Source organism: Miniopterus natalensis, chromosome 4 (assembly GCF_054644295.1).
Source record: "Miniopterus natalensis isolate mMinNat1 chromosome 4, mMinNat1.hap1, whole genome shotgun sequence".
Taxonomy (NCBI): Eukaryota; Metazoa; Chordata; class Mammalia; order Chiroptera; family Miniopteridae; genus Miniopterus; species Miniopterus natalensis.
Window position 1 is genome coordinate 93,118,162 of NC_142084.1, and position 23,425 is coordinate 93,141,586.

A 23,425-nucleotide genomic window follows, 5' to 3' on the forward strand; every position below is an offset into this window, starting at 1 on the left:
TTGCAGCTAATGGTTCCTTTATTATTTTACAGACGAGGACATTGAGGCCAACAGAGATTAAGAGACTCATCCAAGATCTCTCAACTCATTTGGGGGAGGGGGTATTGTCGGCATGACTCTGAGTTGAAGAGCCCAGACCTCAGCTGCTTCTGTGTAGCTTTAACTTATAACCATTGATAACTTAGCCATATGCCTATACTCTTAATTGTAACCATTAATTGGGCACTTATTCTGTGAGTGGAACTAAATTATCCACTTAAAGGAATGTGACCACATCTAATTCACCTAACACCCCACAAAGTAAGCATCACTTACAGAGGCCTACACAGCAAGGAACTGGGGAGCCAGGATGCAAATTCAGCTGGGGTGACGCCAAGTCCCCACCCTCAGAGTAGAAGGAGCTGGCTTCTTAGCCTTGTTTTATAGGTGAAGACCAGAAAGGGAAAGCAACCTGCCCTGGGACACACAAGAAGCAAGTGGCAGGACTGGAGCCGAGACCAAGGTCTCCTAACTCCGGGCCCAGTGTTGTTTCCTACTATATCCATGGGACATGAGACCAGAAGGAATGACCAGGACTCCAAAAACTGTTCCCCTTCCCACTTAGGCTCCAGCCATGACACAGTGAGGAAGTCACTTTCCCTGACAGCTCAGACTTCAGTCCAATTCCCCGAGGACACTAATTAGAAGAGAGCCCTTTACTGATCTGTGTGTCCCCTCCAAGCAGACCCACATCAGTACATGCCCTTTAGGTCCCTTCCCAACCTGTTCCCCGTTTTCTCTTCCATCTGAGACCGTATGTCTGTTCATGGAGCAAGTATTTGTTGAGTATCTACTATGAAGCAGGTACCATATTGCAGATGAAGAAAGAAGAAACTAGGACTCTACCCCCATCTCAGCCTTCACAGTCCTAAGGCAGAGATAGATAAGGAGAGGGCTCCTGAGAAGTGATTAGTGCCGTCAGGGATGATTCCAGGACACAAGAGCTCAGAGAAGGGCCCCCAACCAGCTGGGGGTGGAGAGACTCCCAGAGGCCTTTCTGGAGGAAGTAATGTCAAATATGAGACCTGAACTTCAGTAGAAGTGATGAGGCAAATTCTTTAAAGGGGTGTGTGTGTGTGTGTGTGTGTGTGTGTGTGTGTGTGTGTACGTGCATGCACTGCTGAGGCTGGGAATGCCACATGGACAGGCTGTCAGAGGTGATCAGAGTGTGATCTGGGTGAGTGAGCTGGAGAGAATTAGGACCAATTCCATGTGGCCTGATGGTAGAGTTTGAAGGAGCAAGAACTGCAGTTGCAAAGGGACCAGATCATGCAGGACTCATACCCTCTGCTGAGTGACTTGGAGTTTTCTCTAAGAGTCAGTGGGATCCATGGAAGATTTTAAGCAGGAATGAGACTTAGTCTCATTCCAATTTACTAAGGTCGAATTCTTACTGCAATAAGGAGATAAGAGGGGGCAGAGTTGGAGGCAGGGGACCTCTTAGGAGGTTGTCGCCATAATCCAGGTCGCGATGGTGGTGGCTTCTATTAGGGCAGTGAGAGTGGGGGCAGAGAAATGAACACATTCAAGACAGATTCCTGAAGCTCCAGGGCCTGGTGATTTATGGGATATGAAAGGAGAGAGAGAAGGAGGGAGGGAGAGAGGGAACAGAATCAAGGACTATGGCTGGACTCTTGTCTTGAGCTAGTGGGTGGTTCTGAGGAGTGTGGGGAGGAGGAAGAGGGTTCTGGAGGGGAATTCCGGGTGATGTTGACATGTTTATTATGAGCTACCTACGGGGTGTCCCAGGGGACATGTCCAGTAGGAAGTTGGACTCCTGAGATGCTCTTTATTTATCAGAAGAGACCTTAAAGCTGTCAGCATTCTGTAATCTCATGATCTTACGAGAAAGGACCAAAAGAATGACAGCTTGATCCCAATCCTAGACTGCTTGTTCTATCTCATGATGTGGCTCAGGGAGATCACAGAGGCTCTGAGGGGCCTGGGACAGCTAAGACCTTTCTCTTTAAATTCACAGAAAATAATACCGTCCTCTCAGTCTCTTTAATGGGAGTTCACTCACTCACTCATTGGGTAACCTTTTACTGAGCACTTGCCATGTGCCAGACATTGAGGATACAGGATGCAGAAGAAGGTCCCTGCCCTTGAGTGTCTCCAGGGCTAGTGGAGAGCACAGACACGTGGACATAGGATTAGGAGTCCACGTTTTAGGCAGAAGGAGAGTTGGATGTCACTATTCAGGAGACCCAGATGTTCTTAGACTTTGGAATGCTAAATATCGCCATGGAGGAGGTGTGGGTACTCGTAGGCTGGTTTTCAGTTTTTACTTTTGTAAATTGTTCAAAATTCACAGCTACAGATAGGCGGGGCCTCCAAATTAAGTTTCATTATTTTTACATTTTTCAGTGTTATCACAATTCTGACTCCCTCCAAGTCCTTAGGAAGGCCACCCCCAACGTCTACTCACTTGACGCTGTGTTGTGTTAATGGTGATGAAGACACTGAGAGGAGAAAGAATTGAGTGTTATTGGAGGAGAGGGAGGGAGTGCCTACCTCTGTTTGGGGCAGAAGAACATCAGCTGGAATCAGAGAAGGCTTCCTGGAGGTGGGAATGGCATGTGTATGGGTCTTTATGAATGAATTGGACTTCATGGTGTGTAAAAGAAGGCATTCTTAGCTTATGCAAATGCCAAGGGAGTGAAGAGAAGTTTAGAGTAGATGGCATGGCTGGGGGGAGAAGCAGGATTCAGAAGGTGGGCAGCCTTGAATGTCCTTCAGGGGAGACATGTGGGCACAAAGGAAGCAGTGGGGAAGAGGCCATACGTGCAAATGCCCATGGGGACCAAGCAGGGACATAAAGATAGAACTACTCGGTTGACCAACTGTCTCAGTTTGCCGAGGGTTTTCTGGGACACAGGCCTTTCAGGACTAAAAGCAGGAAAGTCCTGAGCAAACCAGGACGAGTTGGTCACCCAAGACGGGGACCAGGCCTTGGCTGCCTGGAAAGTGCATGTCCAACCCCTGAACCCCGGCCTCTCAAGAGGCAGCTAGCTCACAGCACTGCCATATGGGAATGCAGAATGCTATCTTGGATCCTCCCAATATCCAAAAGGAGTTGAAAATCCATAATTTTATGCAATAGCTTCTGGTGTTTAAATGTTAACCAAAAAAGTCAAATGTTTCACAAACACCGTGTTGGGCAAACAAAGCATTTCCATGGACTTTGTGAGGCCCAGGGGCCGCCAGTGTGAGGATCTCCGGGCAAAGGGACGAAAGCAAAGCCTCCCACATGCCCTCCTGTTCCTGCCCTGAGGCCCCTAAAACGCACATTCAGAAGATTTTCATTATGCAGAGTGACTTCAATGATCAATCGTGTGATTCCTAATTTGATGTCCTTAACCAGGTTTGGATGCTGGGGACAGAATGTAATAGAGCAGAGCAGGGATGTAGTGGGAATAGACACCCATTCAGTTTTCTTGAGAGATGAAGTTCATGTTTGGGGGCTTGTTCTTCCCGAATCTGGAACCTGTGTGACGAGGAAGATGAAAAGGGACGTGCATCTCAAGCACCAGCCTCCGTGGGCAGCTGAGGCCCATTTCCCCTGGGCAGCAGGGCAGCCACCTGGCTGAGCCAGGGTTAGGAAAGAACAGTCATTTTGTTTGTGGGGAACTGGAGGCTCACAACGTGAGGAGGCCATAGAGAATTGTATCGTTTTAATGCTGTGGACAGAATGGTTGGGTTCTAGTACCAGTTCTGCCACTTTCAGAGGCTGTGTGACCATGGGGAAACCACTGATCCTCTCTGGTCCATGGCTCCCCCATTTGTGCCGCAAAGAGGCTGGTTTCCAAGGATTCCCAAGAATCACTCTTCTCATCAACTCTCTAATTCTAAGCTTTAACTTTGATTAGACTTCTGCTGGGATTTCTCCTGGCCTGCCAGGGTGAGAGAGTCAGCAGGGGTTTTAAAGAACAGATCAGTCCAGACAATAGTAACATCTTTTTTTCTTTTCTAGATAGAATTAGTAGATAGGGGCTGTAGTAAGTTGATCTATCTGGGAGCCACCAGGCCAGCTCTCTGGATGGCATTTTTCTTTGTGTCGCTTGGTTTTTCTTTAATTGGGTCCCATCACAGCACAGTGGTGGGAGGTGGGTGCAGGAAAAAAGCATCAAAGGCAGGGCTCTCTGACCAGGGAGCCTTCTGCTCTGGGAGAGGGGAGGGTGGGGCAGGTAGGGGAGGACCTGTGTTCATGCCAAGCTGCAGTGTCACCTTTATTAATGATGACGGGAGAGGGAGTCAGCAGGCAGCTAATGAGGACTGCAGCGGATCGTAATTGGAAGGTGTTGTTACCATTCCAGAGGACAGGGAAGCGAAAGTGGGACAAATGGGAATTTAGGAGGAGGGAGGTGAGCAGAGGGAAAGAATGGGGGGGGGGGGGAGTATGATGTCATTGGGAAAATTGCAAACCAATAAATCAATGAGGTGTCATTCCTGGGTCAGGTCAGAGAGGAAACTGCCTACGGAGGAGCCAGCCTGTCGGGAGCTGGGGCTGACAGGAAGCACAAGATCGGTGTTCTCGCCAGGGGTCAGCTGAACATGAGCCCCAGGAATGGACTTGCACTGCCTTCTGCCTCTTCCTCCGTGGGCCTCTGGGGGAGGGGAGGGTTGGTTTTTGCATTGGAAGCAATGCAAAAGGGCCTTATAGGGGGGTCCTTACTGTGAAGCCTTGGAGTACGCTTTGCAAACAGTGACCTCCAAGTTCAGCTTCATGGGATTTTTTTTTTTTTTTTATCAGTGGGACCAGCTTCATAAAAACCGGAGTGTGAGGGTTCTTCCAGTTTTACTAGAATAGATGAAACAGCGCGCCCTTTGTAGAAATGAAGAGCAAGGACTTTGGTAGCTTTCTTTAGTTCTCAAGACCTTGTGAGCAGAGCTGGCCCGAAGGCAGCCCAGTAGGCAGGTGCCTGCACGGCTCCCCGTTCCCCACCGGTTGAGGTTCGAAGCCCTCAGCCTGACACTCAGGACCCTTCCCCTCTGCCGTCCACACATCCGTCGCGATCTCCCCTGTAAGCTGCCGCTGCACCTGCGCACCCCTCCAATGAGCCGCCCGACCCTGGCACCTGGGTGTGCTGGACCGGCCGGCCACTTGCAGGAACAGCTAGAGCTATAGGGGGAGGGGAAGTGCTAGGAGAGGCCTGGTTGAAAAGTTGGGCTCAAGTTTAGAACGTGATGTGAGAGACCTTCATTCTTTATTCCTCAAGAGGGGTAAACTTTTACCCACAAAGTAATTGCCTCTCCTGAAATCTCTTGCCTGGCTACCTGGTTGCCCACGAATGTGTTTGTCTGCCTGCCCCTCCTCTCCTTCCAGCGTGGAAGCCCCCCAAGGGAGACAAAGGGCAGATAGAGCTTGTACCAATCCCCACCCGCAACGTAGCTCCCCAGGTCCGCAGGGAGGTGTAAATCAGCCCCCACGAGTCACCCTAAAGCCCACTCTACGCTTCCTCCATTGATCGGCAAACTTCCTATGAACCAGCAAGGGGGCTGAGGCTGGGTGGCAGGAAGGCTGTGTGAGTGCCTCTGGGGTGCCAGGGTCCCCACGGACCCACTTCCACTCCATCCTCACAGCAGTGCTGTCGGCAACAAGCACTGTTACCCTGCTTCAGAGGCGAGAGAGCTGAGGCTCAGAGAAGGAAAGCCACTTGCCCAAAGTTTTAGAGCATGTTGGAGAGAGCCGGGATTTGATCCCAGGACTTGGGATGGCTGTCTGGGGCCTTCTGGAAATGCTGTGTCTATGGGAAACCAGATATGCTTCCTGGTTTGTGGTGTTGGTGTCTCACACTGAACCCTTCTTAACCTTCAAAGCCCCCAAGCAGTGCCGAAAACGGAGGGTTATCCTCAGCTAAGTGTAAGATCGTGGGAGACTGATAAGCCCTAGAGCATGGTTAGTAAGTGGCTGGTCTTATCTAGGTAGCTGTGTGTCTAGCCTTAGCCATTGGTCTGAGGTTAGGGCCACAGCTCCAAACTAGCTCCATTCTTTCATCCATCCATTTATCCATCCATCCATTTATCCATCCATCCATCCATCCATCCATCCATCCATCCATCCATCCATCCATGTGCCCGTTTCGCCATCCGTCTTTTTATCTCTATATAGGCACAAGAAATGTCTAGAGTGTTTCTTAATATTTTAGAGGTCTATTGCATTGCATTGAATATTCTTAATATTCAAGCTTAGGTAGGGGGCATGAGAAAGTGAAATATTACACACTTTCCTTCATGTGATTGCTTAATTTTCATATTAAAATTATATCATGTTTACAAAACAATAGTCTTTTTGATTTTTCTAAAGAAAACAAAAGCCTTGTGGAGTCACGCAGCTCGTGGCCAGGCCCTACCTCTCTGCCCCTCATCTGTAAAGCGCGCGTGGCTTTGCCAGTGCCGACGGGGTGTTGGGAGGAGGAGATGAGCTACGCCATCGATAGCACTTGGCCCCTAGCAAGTGCTCAATAGCTGCTGGCTGCCGTGGCCATCAGCATACTTCATTAGCACAGTGTCTGATGCATAAATGCCCAACTAATATTAGCTCTCCTTCTTCCAGTTCTTTTCTTCCCTTGCCACAACCCCACAGAAAGTCCTCACTGATGGATAAATAAGAGGGCTTAGCACGCTGCCGGACACACACTCCGCCCTTTAAATGTCAGCTATTGTTGGTTCCTTTAGCTCACAGCGCCTCCTACCTGAGACGTAATGTCCTTTGGCAGCACCTTTTTCTATTGAAGGTTGACCTTGGTGTCATCTATAACCTGGATGCAAAAGCTGCAGGAGAGAGGAGGTGAGGGGCTCCTTAGGGGTCTCATCCAGAGCCCACAGCCTCCCGATGCCCCTGGCTCTGATTTCCCCGGGAGATGTGAGCTGAGGACAGCATGATGCTGTCTGGGACTCAGAGCAGGCTTTTCTGCAGCCTTCCCTGAAGTGTTCAGTGAGAGCATGGAAGGCCATCCCTGGCGTATGTACCAAGAATAAGTTCTTGTTTCTGAGACTATTCCTTTTGCAATCACATTTGTGAACTTCCCCACCCACACCTCTACCGACGCAATTAGAAACATTTAGAACAATCATCTTCTGTTCAGTTGAAACCTGGGGTGTCCTGAATGATAGCCCCTCCTCTGGCAAGCAGGCCTCGCAGGTCCAGGGATTTGAATGGATTTAACCAGAGACTGGGAGTGGCCAGAGAAGTCCCCTTTCATTCAGCTCTGAAAACAGGGAGACGAGCCCAAGTGAAACTGGAGTCCATGTCCAGGCCCACCAAAGGAGGGCCTGAGTCTACTTTAAACCAATCAGTTAGTGAGAGGCACTTTGCTGTGGAGCCGTGACGGTACCACGAATGAGGAAGAGGCAACATTAAACATAGCTTGTGTTTTTCATGGACCATGACCCCAGGAACAACCTAGTATAGTGTCTTGGAGATGGGCTCAAGTGGTAAGACATGGAAAACACCTCTTTAAAGAGGGATTCTTGAAACACACAGCAGCCAGAGCAAGCTTCTTAAAACCCAAATCAATGGTCTCCCTTTGCACTTGGGTGAAAATCCAAACTCTTGCCTCTGACCCCCGCCTGACTCTCTGACCTCATCTTATGCCATGCCTGCACTCATTTCGTACCTTCCAGCCATGCTGGCCTTCTTTGGACTCCTCCAGAACTCTAAGCACATCCCACCTCAGGGCCTTTGCACCTGCTCTTCAGTTGCCCCAGAATGCTGTTCTGCCAGACTCTTGCATGGCCAACGCTCATCATTCAGATCTCCACTGAAATATCAGGTCTCTAAGAGGCCACCTTTGTCTCCCCTACTGAAAACGGGTCCCTTCCCACTCCAATCTACCTCTTTGCTTTGTAATATTTTATTTGTAGTAGATATCACTGTCTAAAATGATCTTACATGTGTATTTACTTGTTTATGGTATGGTGCCCTGGCCCTCTGCCCGATGAGAATATGAGCTCCTTAAGAAGAAATCCCTTGTGAATCTCATTCATGACTGTACCCCAGCACCTGGAAGTGTGTACACTCTTCTGGAGCATAGTAGGTGCTTAAGGAATACTTGTTAAGTTAAAGAATGTGTGGAAGAATGATCTCACTCTGGCTTGATCAAATATAATGTAAGATGGAATGTGCTCAGATTAGAACAAAATTATTTCATTTTATTTCATTTCTAAGGCAACACGTGACCCTAGCTTTTCATAGTTTGTGAGGAGAGTGGTTCCTATAACATTCTTTCAGAGATGGGGAATGTTATAATAAATTCACTCTCTCAGCTAGCCAATATTTACTGATCCCATACTATGTGCAAGTTCAATTCTAGATTCTGGCAGTGCAGCAATGAATAAATGGACAGAAATTTCTGTCCAGGTGGAGCTACCAGAGCTGACATGGGAGACCTGGTAGATTTATGAAAAGAACACAGGTGTTGGAATCAGAAAGACCCAGATTTTAATTCCTGCCCCATCATATACTAAGCATCTCTCTAGGCAAACTGCTTTACCTCTGTGCATCTCACTTTTCTCATCTGTAAAATGGGCATAAAGCTGACCTCAGGAGATTGTTGAGATGATTCAGTGAGATGATGATGAATGGAATTTGCCGGCCTTCTACCTCCCCTTGGATTAAATATCCCATCCAATTGTTTTCTTTGGAAGATTTAAAGTCACCCCACACTACAAAGCCATGTGCTCAGGCTCCAACCAGAATCAGAAGGTATCAGTTTCAAAGGAAGAATGTGTGACCAATTCAGGCTCCTCTTGCAGCCTTGATTCAGAGCAGCCTTGGGACCCCTCCCCTCCTGCTCCTTGTCAGTGAGGACAGCTCTCTGAAGAGACAGCGTGGCTGCAGTTCTGGCCCCAGCAATGCTGGACAGCTGGCCCATCATTAATACCTACAGCACTAGGTGGGGCTGCACCCAGCTAACTCTACGAGAGCTGCCATGTTGTACACGTGAGTGTGTCAGGGGACATCCAGAGTACACGGCATTCAAGCAGCACCTTTCTGTTTTCCTGTGATGTTGGGCCTTTGACATGGAGCAGGTCACAGGAAACCCCTGGACCTGTGCCCATCCAGAAGCTTCCCCTGAAGGAAGATGGCTTGGTTATCTCTATCACAGCAGGATCCCCGGGTAACCAAAGAACGTCACCGGGTGCAGAGACAGGCACCCCTAAAGCAAACAGCTGGGGGGACTACGTTTTCGATATTTCATGCTTTTGGACGCTGTTGTCATTCTTCCTACCTACCAGCAACTATCCCCAAATAAAAGAAACCTCCCAGCATGCTCTGTTCCAAGAGGCACACACTCGATTTACTAAACAGCTGGATGTTGGGCACGTTGTTAACCAACATCAGAGTCAAAGGGCGCTTAGCTGTTTGTCTCAGGCTGTGACGGTAGCCCTTGATGTGTCCACAGACAGTCACAGGTGAGTGGAGGCATCACTTCCTCTGCCTGGGTCAGGATTTCAGTTCACTGATCTGCAGAGTTTCTCTGGCCCAGAGCCAGCAACCATGACAATAGTAGTAATAGCTGGTAATTATTAGGCCTTTCTATGTTCTAAGAGCTTTACACAAATTGATTTAATTCTCACCGTAACTGTATGACACAGGGAAAATTTCTGTCCCCTTTTACAGGGGAGGATGCTGAGACACCAGACCGTTCCCAAGGTCACAGAGCTAGTAAGGGGGTAGAGTTGGGGTTTGAGCTCAGGCCGCCTGACTCCTAGGCCCCCACTCTGGTTCTCGCCACCTGCTCCATGCTGCACCCCAGAACCTAGAACAGTGCCCAGAACTTGATGGCTGCTGAAAGGAAACGCACACTCTAGTTTCCCCAAACATCACTGCAAACTACCACCCTGAGCCGCCTGACCAAGCTCTCAGATGAAGGAAGGGGGTGCAGGGTCCCAGTTTTTCCTGACACCACAGCCTCCAACCTCCGGTCCTGATCCACCACGCAGCCAGCACCAATTCCATCCAAGAATAAAATCTGTTATATAACCACATGGCAGACATAGCGGGAAGTGGAGAAGCAGCCGAACTGTGGACTTGGCCACTTCTAATCTCCGAGGGAAATGGATGGTCCAATAGACGGAACTTTTCATCTCCCTATGAGCCTCCCTCGACGTGCAAACTTTCCTTCTTTGCCTTTCCTTGCTGTTTTCAATACTTTATTTTATTTTGGTCGTGCACATTATTTGAAGTTACTATAGCAACGTGTCACCAGCTGGTATCGCATAGTAATGTTGGCATTTTAGGTAGCAAGCTCCCTCCTGAAGTTGGCTGTTTTCCTCCCTCTGCGATCTCATCCCTCCCACTAACCCCAGGTGAGGGGGGGATGCATGGGCAGCAGCCGTGCCCCTCCCCCCCACTTTGTTTGTTTTTCAAGGCTGGGCAAACCGGGAGCCTCTTCCCGGTTCGTGGGACACTGCAGGGGTCCTCACTGCCCAAGGTGTGTTTGCATTAGAGCCGGTGAAACAGATGTGTTTAAGTTGAGCGCTGTGCACCGAAACTATCAATATGATGATGGTGCTGATGGTGCTGTTTTATGCGAAGGAGAATGATATGGGGAGGATCGCAATCACCTAGTATCCCAGCTAATTAATATTAATCACACGATACTGGGTTTTTCTTTTTCTCTCTTGCCATTACCCGGTGAATGTTTGCCTTTGGAGCCTCGGCTCTCTCCCAGGTGTGCAAGACCTCCCCCCACACTGCTGGGCTGAATTAATTAAGAGGACTGATCGTCTGGGTGGCTGAAGAGGCTTCCACGGGGGGTGGGGGAAATGAGCCCTACCACACAAGGTGCTAAGCAGCCCCTCATCAGCTGAGTGCCTGCGAGGACTGCACTGATTTTTACACGTTTGACCTAGTTTCAAACCGCGTCTCTTCCTGCTGTGATTCATTAGCTACATTTTAAACCACCCTGAAAGAAGTCGAGGTGACTCTGCCTGGCTCATGCCAGCATCTCGGATACAATTTCTCTCCGGAACTGAATATGCAGGTCCCCTGGCATTCTGTTTTAGGAAGCAATTTCCCTTCCCATCCAGGCGCTGGCATGCTGCTTGGGTATGGATGAGTGGCCGCCTCATGCCTCGGTAGTAAATACCTGTCCACTACAAAATCTCCGCCAGGGCTGGGAGGCGGGCGGTTCTCCCCAGCCTGGACTGCAGGGGACCCCTCTACCCCACCATTCCCCAAGCGGTACCCAAAGGCTGTTCCATGCTGCCGATGGGGCTGGGAGCTTGGGCTCCTGCACTATAAAGTTTATGCTATGCCAACGTTAGGAGTATCTGAGTTGCATTTGCCCTAGCAATCATCACCCCCGCCCCCCGCTCCCCATTCCTCTATCTCTTTCTAAACATTTACAACATGGTGGGTGTAGATCTCAAACTTGTAAGACAGGAAGGGGGGCGGGAATAAAAAGGTGGCGCGCCATGGCGAGGACACTGCTGGCAAAGGGGTACACGTCAGAGGAGCCTAATGTTATTCCATCTCTCCATCCGTGCACGAGACTTTTTTTTTTTTTTAATTTAAGTGACTGGAGGATCCTTTTCTAAATACAAGCCTGCTGCTGGCATCTCATGCCATTTCACAAATCAGTCAGCCACACTGGTGTGATTTCCGACAGATTTGCTACTATGGTGGGCTAGACACCGTAGTAGAAAAAAGGGGTGCTCCCAGGCGGAAGTGAAACACTGTCATTTCTCACCAGCGGCCAAATGCAGGTAACTTGTCCAAACTTCAGTCACATCGCACCACTGAGAGGCACTCAGCCGGTTTTTCTCTGTGGCAGTTACAGCGAAGAAAGGAACACGCCGGTAAAAGTAATGTTGATTGATGGGTGGACTATAACACCCCGAGCCAGTCCTTATAAAAAGATAATGGTTTCTTTCATAAAATGGTCACTCTCTCTCGATGGGCACCAGGACCCCCTCTCCCTTTTAATTTTTTTTCTAAAATGAAGCATGGAAGTTTCTCTAAACAAGGCTGAAGACAATGCAGCCCTTTCAAGGTAATTCCCTTGAACTTGAGCTCTGGCTGAGGTTTGTTTTTGGCTTTTTTGCCCCCTTCAAATTCAAATCAAGCCCTTGGGTCTGACAAGCATTCCCTGTCTGTGCATTTGGGGCAGCCTGCGGTTCTCACAATGGTGGATTTCCCACCGCATGCCACACACACACACAGCCCACGACCCCAGGACTCTTCTACGCCAGAGCTTTAAAAGTAAACTATTGTCCACGAGACGATAGCATTTTCTCCTACAGGATCATCCATCACAAAAAATAAGACCTGCCCAGAGCTCTTACCTTGAAGCAGTGGAATTACCTGCAGAGGAGGTCTCCCTTCCCTTGCAGCAGGAGCCAGGCTTTGGCCAGCAGGAGAATTACTCCACGAGAAGGAATAATCAGTCCTTCATATTGTAATTTTCACTGTTGATATGCAAGAAGTGTAGTGGGTCTGCTCACGTAGGAATAAATAAAAAGCCGAACAAACTGCACGGCAGCTACCATGTGAAATGTGAAAGGAAAAGACCTCTAGTGGCCGCTGGCTGAATTCTTTGAGGAAGGGAGAGAGGAGGTGGAGGGAGTAGAGGAGACAGGAGTGTGTGCTGGGGCTCTCTCTCTCTCTCTCCCTCTCTCTTCCTCTCTCCCTCCCTCCCTCCCTGTCTCTGTCTCTCTGTCTCTGTCTCTGTCTCTGTCTCTCTCACACACACACACACACACACACACACACATATACACAGCACCTCCCAAACTCTAAGATTTCTCCTTTCCTGCTTCCAGCCTGGCTGGAGGGATGCACAGTAATAAAGCCTGTTTCCTGGTTTAAGTGGGATCTGGTTAAGTGGACAGTGATAGTGATGTTCTGCCCGGTTTGCAAGGGACTGGTAATGTCACAAACTCCCCTCCACCCCTGGGTGCCTGAGCAGGAGAGAGGATTACTCCCTGGATGGCCTAGGAAGGCGGTCGCACCCCTCCCACGCAGAGAGGCTCAGGTCCCCTTGACCAAGCACAGTGTCAGTTCTGCTGCCCCTGAGTGTGTCAGCCTTGTGCTGTCCGCCAGCTCTCATGTTTTCTGAACATTATGGTGGTGTGTGTGGTGGCCACCAGTGGGCAGACTGGCTTCATGGATGTGTGGCCTGGCCTGGTGCTCAGAGGGCCCCATGGCTGTCTTGAAATGTGGATAATTTTTAACAAGGATTCTGCATTTTCATTTCGTCTGAGCCCCACTGATTACATAGCTGGCCCTGCTGACGGGGAAAGCACTCCCTCTCCAACGTCCTAATTGGAAGGAACCTGGAAGCAAATGAGAATCCCTGTCTTTGGGAGCTACTTTTGGGAACGTGAACTCGAGGGACATCCATTTCCCAAAAGCCTTCCTGTGGAGGAGTAGGGAAGGGGCTTCCTGCGGACATCGAGGCTGTTCCACCACCAGCTAAACCATAAACCTGCCATCTGGGGGAATATTTTTACTTCATTTTTTTTTTTTTTAACAAAGGAAGAATTGGGAGTTCTTTTTATTTTGTGTGTATGTGGTGTGTGTTTTGTTGTTGTTGTTTAACAAAGACAGCAGTTTTCCTGGTTCAGACATAATACTCAGAGCCCCCCTCTGGTGTGTGCTATGCCTGGCACCCTTTAACAGCGGGGCTTCCTGCGGACGCCTGCATCTCACCAAGCCAACTGTCTTCTGCAATCTTGTTCTTGACCGGGCCTCGTGGGGCTTCTTAGGCTGAGATAGCGGTCCCAGTGGAGTCTTGCAGGAGGCCATCTCGAGTGGCTTCCTCCCTCCCCTGCCCGCCGCCTGGGATTTGTGGTTGGTACTTCCTGTGCCAGGTTTCCAGAGCAGATCTCCCTAAATTCTGCTTGCAGACACTAGCCCAAACAAAACTCACCCTGAGACAGGCTCACACAGTCTGGAAGGGGCAAAGCAGGAGTGAGTGAGACAATGGACTCTGGTGCGTGAAAGCATGTGGTCCTCGCTCCCCTGATCCCGCAGGTCCTTCTTGACCCACCCAGTCTCCAAGCTTTTGCATGGATTTCCCTCTCGTTTGAATCCCTCAGCACTTGGTCTGCTCCCCAGATCGGGGGTCGTGTACTTTTCCCCTCTTGGATGTCAATCTTACCTTCCCAACTAGATCATGAGCTGCTGAGGAGCAAGGACAACCTCTTCCCATTCATTTTACCCCCCATGGCCCTTAACCCGTGGCACCCAGTGGCTGCTGGCCCCTCACTGGCCCCCTCATGGTGGCTGAACCACAATCCTCCCACAGAGAGGGTCAGTGCATTCCAGGTGCTCCAGGGGCCATTTGATTCTTCTATATACCTCTTGGAGCGGATACGGGTGGACTATTGTCCCACTTTACAGATGAAAAATTTGGGGCTTAGACATGTGAAATTGTTTACAAGAAAATTAAACTGTCTCCAGGATCTTGATATAGGCTGGTTCTCCTGACACCAATGCAGGGCTCTTTTCCCAGTGTCCACACAGCTGAAGGGGTAATGGACCAAGCTTTATATTCTGTGGCTGGAGCTCCTGTTACAGTCCCAGGCACATAACAGGTGTTTAGTGAATGCTTTTTGGATGAATGAGCTGATGAATGAACCATAAAGAGACATTTCATCATAGGGCAGTTTCGTATGATCTGGTAAGGAGATATTCTCCATCCATGGGGGGCATTTTCATACTCGCCTGGGATGGTTGGGGTATCTGAGGTCAAGGAAATGGGGAAGATGAACCTCACAGTCCTCTTTCCACTATCTCATGGCGTTTTCTTTATTTCTTGCAGAGTCACTTTGTGGCATGTATGACAGCTATTTTAAACCAGATGGGCGACCAGCACTACTCCTTTTATATTGAGACCTTTCAGTCCAGCTCCGAACTTGTGGTGAGTCCATAGGATGCTGGGGGCGGGGCAGTGTGGGGGAGACAAGTTACACTCTTGGTCCTCAAGAGTTGAGGGCAAGGAGGGCTCCACCATGGCCTTGGGCGTGTATGTGTCCAAGTTGACAAACGTGACCGTGTGGTTTCTTATTTCTCACTCCCATTTAGGCTTATGCCCATCTTCTGACATGCCCTCAGTCCATGTCAGAGGTGAGAACTGGACGTCTAGTCTAGATGAGGTGTAACAGATATTTGTTGATGAATCATGGACACTGGGGGGCATAAGGGCATGAATGTTTGAGTCACAGTCCTGGGTTTGAATCCAGGCTTTGTCACTGGTCAGCTGTGAGACCATGGGCAGGGTAGCCTCCCTTCAGTTCTAGTTTCCTCATCTGTAAAGTGCAGATGATATCCTGCACATCCCAGGCTGTGAAGGGGTGAAGTGAGAGCGCAGGAGCTCTGAGGGGTTAAGTGCTCAGTGAAAGACAGCAAATGTGACGTTACCATAAACTCATGGAGGACGTTGGCCTCTGAGCCCTTTCTCCCGCCTCCCCACACTCATTTGCTATGGGATGACTTCATCAGTGTAGTGCCCAGCCTGGGCTGTCCCAGGGGTACAGTAGTCCCTTTGCCCTCAGTGTGGTCACCTTTTTATTACCTCCTTACTACCCTCTATTCAGGGGTTCTGCCCCCAGGGACTCATTTTCAACTCTTCTTGAAGAGACCAAAGGCACCAGAATTGTGCAAACCTCAGAGAATGGCCCATAAAAAGGGACTCGTTAGGAAGCCAATGGCTACCCTTTCATTCAGGCAGGGAAGAGACTCTCCTTATTGGAGTGGGATGGGCAGGGAATGGAACCTCTTTCTCGATAAAAAAAAATAAAAGTAAAGCTTAAAAGCTCATTCCCCCACTCAAGTTCTCTATGTCTTGGGACATGAAAATAAAAAGACTAGATTCATAAGGCAGGAAGGAAGGAGGGGAAGGGAATTTTTAGTTATTGAACATAATCCTCACAGCAGCACAACACGGGTGTCACTGCTCGCTCTTCCAGGTCTGCAGCCTGCTTGTGCAAAGTCGCGTCGCTAATATGGGGCAGAGACAGGATATGAACCTCTGCTCCAGCCCTCACTCCATTCCATGTTTCATCATCTCACTCAGAAGCCAGGTTTCCCCTGGATGAGCCAGAGGCCTCCTCCATTCCCACAGGAAGGGGACGTGCCTGTAAGGACATCCACACCTCTCCAGATGACATCAAGGAGGAATAGTAACACTGGCCACCATCATCACTGGGTACTTAGCACTTATAATGGGCCAGGCTCTGTGCAAAGCATCCTCCAGACAGTGTTAAAGCCATTCTAATAGTAGCCCGTTGAGGTAGATGCTGTCCCCATGCTGCTGATGCAGAACCTGGGGCCTAATGCATGGAGGTAATTTTCCCTAGAAGCCAAGATTACTGGAAAGGAACCAATCTTATTTCCAGAATTTTGCAATTTAGTATAAAGCAGAGATTTTCGAATTATATTCCTCCCAGCCTCACTACCTCTCCATAAACACACACACACACACACACACACACACTTTCAACCAAGCTCCTCTTCTTTTATCTATGTTATATATTAGGTTCCAGGTAAGATTTTCTTTGAACAAAGAATTCTGCTGTTGAAATAATTTGAAAACGGCTGGCTTAAGGGAAGCTCTGAATGGGTTTCCCAGGGATTTTCAATTTTACCTTAAGTGCACAGGTAAAGGCTATAGGACTTCATTTCCCCCAGACCAGGAGGGCCCCACTGGCCGTGGGTCTGCTCTCTGCTACTTGCATTTGTCTTGATTTTGTGTTCACCGAAGATGGAGAGCAGGTTTGGTCCCCTGCAAAACCTGACGGGATATGTGGGGGTCCACTCGGAACCTCTGCCAAGGAGAGGAAGAGGGTCCCTGTGTGCTTCCTCTAGCCGGCCCAGGCACGTGTCTATGACACATGAATTAGCTGTGTTTACAGTACTGCTAATTCAGTGTTCATTTTACTAATAGTTTGTTTGCTCAATGACCTGCGATGCTTTCCTATAGTGTAGATTATTTCCTCCTCAAATACATATTCGGGAAGATGATTATAAAATCTCCACATCAATGGATGCACTTACTTCTTTACTCCCGGAGACAAAATTCATCGTGCTCTGTTTTGAGAGCGTTATCGCATCTCATGTTCCTGTTCCGCTTATATTGGTGAAATGGTATCTCAGACACAAGCTTCAAGCTTCCATTTGAAAATCCACTGCCATGGGCTTCATTGGCTGTAATTCATGAAAGGCTGCGCCCCCCTCCTTTCTGCCCTTCCAAAGAATTTCAAAGGAAAAATATTAACAGCCAACAGGATCTGGGCACTTTGAGCCTGTCCCTATAAAACAAGAGGACAGGTGTGATTTTGTTTTTGTTTTTTACTATTTCAGGACTTCCTGATGGAGACATTCATCATGTTCAAGGACCTCATTGGAAAGAATGTGTATCCCTCAGACTGGATGGCCATGAGCATGGTTCAGAACAGGTGAGCTCCCGTCCAGCTTGGAGCAGCCACGGCACCCAGTGGTCACCTTAAAGGGAGCTGGAAGAGATACGATGGGGCTAGTTCCTCGCTGCTGAAGTGTAACTGCTCCTCCCTTCCGATTTTTAACCCCCAGGAAACTCCTCATCAGTCTGGATCTGTCATTTTTCTTAATGTTTTACTCCTCATGCCTTTTTATATACTGAACTGGCTACTCCCCACCTTCTCCATTCTTCAAATACCAGTTATTTAATTTTATTTTTTATTTTTTTATTGATTTGAGAGAAGGAGAGAGAAACATCGATTTTTGTTTCACTGATCGATGCATCATTGGTTGATTCCTGTATGTTCCCTGACCTGGCATTGAACCTGCAGCCTTCGTGTATTGAGATGATGCTCTAACCCACTGAGCTACCTGGCCAGGGCCCAAATACCAGTTAAAATATACTTTGTGAAGCCTTCTCTAAACTCTTGGGACAGGAAAGCTTAAGGTCAGCCTTAAAATTATATTATTTTAATTTTTTCAAAACAACAAAATACATTTTGTGGCATATGGTAAAATAAGTTTAGGAAGCATTGGATTAAGCAGCTTTGAACGGATTTTTATGCTGCAGACTTCTCAGAGCCTTTAATATGCTAATGTGATTCTCTAGTTGAGGATTTAGGATATAACATTTCACAGTTTAATTTGCCCATGGCACCATTTGGTGTCCGTATGTGTGTCTGTATAATACCTATTAGCATCTCAGAACACCATTGTGGCTCAAATGTAACTTGGATCCCACATGGCCCAGCACAACATTCGGTAAAAGTAATTATAAGCAATTTCAATCTTTAATGCTTTCTCTCAAGTAACATTATTTCAACCAAATGAAATTCAAATCATAACACTCTGCAGTATTTTGTAATATTGCCTTTCTCCAGTCCTCTGACTCTCAGTATTTCTCAGACGTCATGATTTACTCAAGTCTCTCCAGAACCTTATTTTCAACTCGTATTCACTGATTCCTATAGAACTGGGTCTTCTCTGCTCCTCTCCTTCCTGTCTCTCTTGCTTTCCTTTGGCTTCTTATAATTGTTTTAGGTCCTCCCAGGGAAAGCCCTTTTCTCTACACTAGCTAGGAGTTTTGTCTCTCTCTGCTGATTACTCTTGTTCTGGATCTCAAAAGTCCAGAATTGGCTGCAAAGACAGAAATATCCAGACAGGGTGGAAGAGGGGAAACTGAAGAGGCAAAAGCAGAGTTCTCTTTAGCAGGAGGCAGAGAGAGAAAGCTATGAACATTTTAATATATTAATAGTTCTGTTGTTGGATACAGTCTGAGAATTTCTCTCTCATGTATGCTTGAGAGCTGAGTCCCAGCTGGCCTCTGTCCCTTACTTTTCTGTCCTCTGAAAAGCTGCTCTTCCTCCATCTGGATGCCTCGGTGCCTCACCATGTGACTTGAGAAACACACCTGCCCACAGTGCCCTTGGGGCCACCTTTAGGGGCTGGTGGAGGGGAGGAGAGGTTAATCCAGGACAAAAGAAGTATCTCTCTGTGTATTCCAGTTTATGGTAGAAGGAGGAAAACCAGCCCGGCAACAAAATGTCAGAATTCTCAGTCTGGGCTGACCTTGACCTGATTCTCCTGCTCCCATCACACAGGTGGGAGGCTGGCTTTGCAATGATTAAAGTGTTGGTGGAAATTGGGTCCAGGCCACATCATGGATCAGAGGCAGATCCCTCCCTAGCCCTGTGTCAGGGCCAGCTTCCTGGGAATGCAGACTGTGCAGTTGCATAGGACTCTACTCTAAGGGGCCCCATGCCTGGTTTAATGCCCTGCTGTCACCACCTTGAAATTCTTAATAACTTTCCAACACGGAGACTCACTTTCATTGTGCAGTGAGCTCAGCAAAGTGTGTAGCTTGTCTCCCTTACACCAGTGCTCAGTCATCTTGTGTTGGGGTGGTAGCCAGCTCCTAAACTGCGTGCGGATCCCTTCACTGGCTGCCAGCTGGTCAGTAACGTCTGGGGGTTCTGCCAAATTATATGAAGCACCTGGGTGAGTCATCCATGACTCACCGTACACTTCAGATACTTTCAACTATTCACTGTTATCTACAGTTTCACATATCTATGACTTTGCATAAACTATGACTCTCTCCTTCCTTCTAGACCAAACACAGCATGAAAGCATCCTTCAAATTCTTGGCCATATCATGTCTCCTTTGTGGAGCCTTTTAGGACTCCCTTAGGATAAGAGAACATGGCCCCTCCTCTGTGTTTCCATACACACCCCTATTGCAGAACATACTCCACTGTACTGGAATTCTCTCTTTAAACGGCTGCTTCTGCCTCTAGAGAATGGGCTTCTTGAGGGAAAGCACTATGTCCATTCTATCTCTTTTCACAGAGCCCTGTCATTCATAAATATGTATAATGAATCTGTGTACCTAATCGGTACTTACTGATTAGGATTTTTAAAGAAATTCGATCCAATTTGCCTAAGAGAAAGAGAATTTATTGTCTGAGAGGATCTCTCAGACAACTGACAGATCCTAGAGTTATGGCTTTAGGCATGGCTGTATCTAGGTGCTCAAATAATGTTGTAGGAAATCTGTGTCTCCACCTCTGCTCTTTTCTCTGTTGGCTTCATTCTCAAGCAGATGCCATCTTTCCTTCCTTCCTTCCTTCCTTCCTTCCTTCCTTCCTTCCTTCCTTCCTTCCTTCCTTCCTTCCTTCCTTCCTTCCTTCCTTCCTTCCTTCCTTCCTTCCTTCCTTCCTTCCTTTATGTATATTTGTTACAATGTATATATTTTTATAACTTCTCTGTTACCGCTTCTGATCTGTACACCCACGCTCGCGTCAGTCACATTTAATGGGTCTGCTCGCTGGGGAGGGTACGGCAGGCCCCAGGTTTGAGCGTCGGGGCGGCTGTGAGCCACTTGTGTATGCAGACACAGTCACATGTCTACTGCGAGAAACACCGCCTGTCAGAGCGTTTTTCTTTTTGGTAAGAAGCAGCATTCAGAAAGATCTGATTTACACGACATGTTTAATTTTTAAATGATTGAGTTCTTTATAATATTGTCAATTAACAAAATTATGCCCATGAACCTCTTTTCTCTTCCGTCTGCACCTCAGTTGGGAAATCCAACAATTTGAGGAGGCTTGAGGATTTACACACATCCCTAAAGCTGCTCTAAGTGGAGTCAGCCAACACATATGCATCAAGCATCCTGGCCGTCCAGGGCTCTAGGGAGTGGAGAGACCTATTCACGCTCTGGTCCCAGAAGGCAGGGGGCTCACCCTCTACTTGGTGAGACAGCAACATGCCCAGGGAACTATGACCAAGTGCCCCAGTCACTGTAGTGAGTTCAGAGCATGGAGAATGGCCAGAGAAGTTGGGATTTCAGAATGCCAGGGTTCAAGGCCTGCCTCCACCATGTAATAGTTATGTGACCTTGGGCAAAGTTACTTAGTCGCTATGACTCAGCTTTTCTCCCTGTTAAATGGGGCTAATAATAGTGCCCATCACAGAGGATTTCTGTGAGGACCGAAATGAAATGACCTAATACATATAAACTAGTTAGACACAGCGTGACACACAGCAAGCATTTCATAAGTATTAGCTGTTATTTTTATTTTCATATTCCTATGGTCTGGGAATGCCCAAGGTATTTCACAGAAGAGGCAAATTTGGGCTGGCTCTTATCTACCTTTATCAGTGACATATTTCAAGGTCTGACATTATCTCAAGCATACAATAGGCCCCGGAGTAGGGCCCCAGGAGTTAGCTGTAGAGGTTGAGTAAGGCAAGACCCAGCAGTCCTGTGCTGTCCAGCAGTTTGCTGACAAATCACAGATGCCCACTTCCCTTCCTCTACCCATGTTCATCTGTGTGCCTCCCCCTTCTGTAGACCCCACCCCTTCAATCCATGGTTGCCCAGAAGGTCTCGTGGGTTTTTTACAGCACAGTTTACCTAGTCCTGATATCCAGCTGGCCACAGGACCTCAGCTCCAGGGCCTGCTGCGCCCTCACTGGAATCCCAAGCTACAGAAGTGTCTGGGGCTCCGGGGGTGAGCGTGCCTGCTGGGCGCCGAGTGGGACCTGCTGATCCACTCCAACCGCTTGGTGCTTGGGCTTTCGTGCGTGCGGGAAGCAGCTTCAAGGCTCTGGGGGAATGCATTTCTCTCTGCCTCCAGGGGAGGAATTAGAGCTCCTCTCCCAGCTCTTCTGTCTCCACCTTCCAAGTTTTGACCCGTTTGACCCAGAGAATCCCGTGCACATGCCACCAGCCACAGCAGCAAACCCTCGTTCCACTTGACTGATTGGGTTGTTGGGAAAGTTACCTAAACTCCCATCTCTAATATGGAAACAATATCTAACTCAGGAAGTCACTGTGAGAATTAAAAAAGAAACCAAAAAAGAAGGAATCCATGCGAAGCACTGAGCCTTGGCAACTGTGGCTGTGATTGTCATCAACCTTACAGGGCTGCTCCGCATCACAGCCGAGAGACAGGAAGTGTCGGGCTGAGAACTGACCCTGAACTTTGTTTTCAACAAGTCAAGTTCACTGTTGAAAGTCACAGAAAGAGTTCAGTGTGTTTTCATTCTATCCCACTTCCCCATTTAGAGCTTAGGCTTTAAGTACAACTATTTTTTAAAATGAAGAAAATAGAGAAGACAAAAGACCTACGTTTCCAAACACAAACATGGAAAACCAAAGTTAGGGGATATTCTGACTTCTATAGACTGCCTGAAGAAGAATCCAGAGAGAGAGGAAAGTAGACTTACATCCCCTAGACCCTATCTGCCACCAGTCCCCACCGTCAGCACAAGGGCTGGTCGATTTCTGGGTGTTTCACTGGTTTTTGGGAGCTGGGAACAGGTTTAGGACAATCAGACTAATGACTGTTACAGAAACTCCTGATAACTTTGCTGCTGCTGAGAACGTGTCAAACTCCTCGTGTTGGTATCATATTAGAGTCTGAAATGTTTCTACATGATGTGACAGCCACTCAATGCATTTCTGTCTGGGGGATCAGATTCTAATCTTTAAGGAGGAAATATAGATGTTTCTCCGAAGGCATATTAGGAAATGACAGAAGAGTAGAACCAAAGAAATGTCACGTTTTGGCAGCCTGACAGGTGGCGGATTTTGTGGGACTTTTGTTTCATGCCTTTATGTGGTCCTGCCTGCCTCAGAACTGGTGGCCAGCCACTCCTTGTCCTCTGTCTGTTCATTTGATGTCAGTCCCTGCCTGCAGAAGAATGCAGCAACCCAGAGGGTTCTGATGGGGCCACAGCTGTCCCCAGGCACTGTGTGTGTATCAGGCACTGTGCTCAGCACTCACCGTGCATCCGCCATTGAGCCCCGCAGTATCCTTGCCACCTTGTGTGACATCACTGCTATTTCACAAGCAAGGAAACTGAGCCATCAGAGGTGACATCCACATGTCCCAAACCCACGCAGAGTGAAAGTGGTGAAGCCAGAAATTATATATATTAAATTGTGTGTGCGCGTGTGTGTGTGCAGTTCTTGCTATCCCAATGCGTTGTGTTTTTTTTGTTCAACAAACATTTAAGTGTTTAATGAACACCTAGCCCAGGGGTCCTCACAAGCAGTGTCTGATGTAGCGGTTGCTATAGCTGCCCTGCCCACACTCTTGGCCCACCCGAAAAATACCCGAAGCTTTGTTGGACATTTCTCGTACACCCTGAGAGCTTCCAGCTGCTTCCATTCTCTGGACTTTCTGTGGCTGCAGGAGAGAGTGAAGCGCCCCCTGCAGGGCAGGCCAGAAGTGCTGGGCACTTAATGTCCCCAAGCAGAGCTTTCAGCCAGGGGGGGGCTGGCGTTAATGGAAAGGAGCCTGGCTCCCTCACGCCCGGGGAGGGGACACATGTGATGTGCAGGTCTGCTCTGTACAGTCTCCCAGAGGTTCCTAGCAGCATTGAGTTCCAACTATTACCCAAAGCAATTACCTTCAAATAAATACT

General features: G+C 48.3%; 1 protein-coding gene across 1 annotated transcript in view; it reads left to right on the top strand.

Moving 5' to 3' along the window:
* DOCK2 (dedicator of cytokinesis 2) overlaps positions 1-23,425 on the top strand; it is a 330,536-nt gene that overhangs the window by 236,951 nt on the left and 70,160 nt on the right. Inside the window, exons 28-29 of the mRNA XM_087816193.1 lie at positions 14,814-14,912; positions 17,354-17,448. Coding sequence (XP_087672319.1) covers positions 14,814-14,912; positions 17,354-17,448 — 194 coding nt within the window. The remainder of the gene's footprint in view (positions 1-14,813; positions 14,913-17,353; positions 17,449-23,425) is intronic.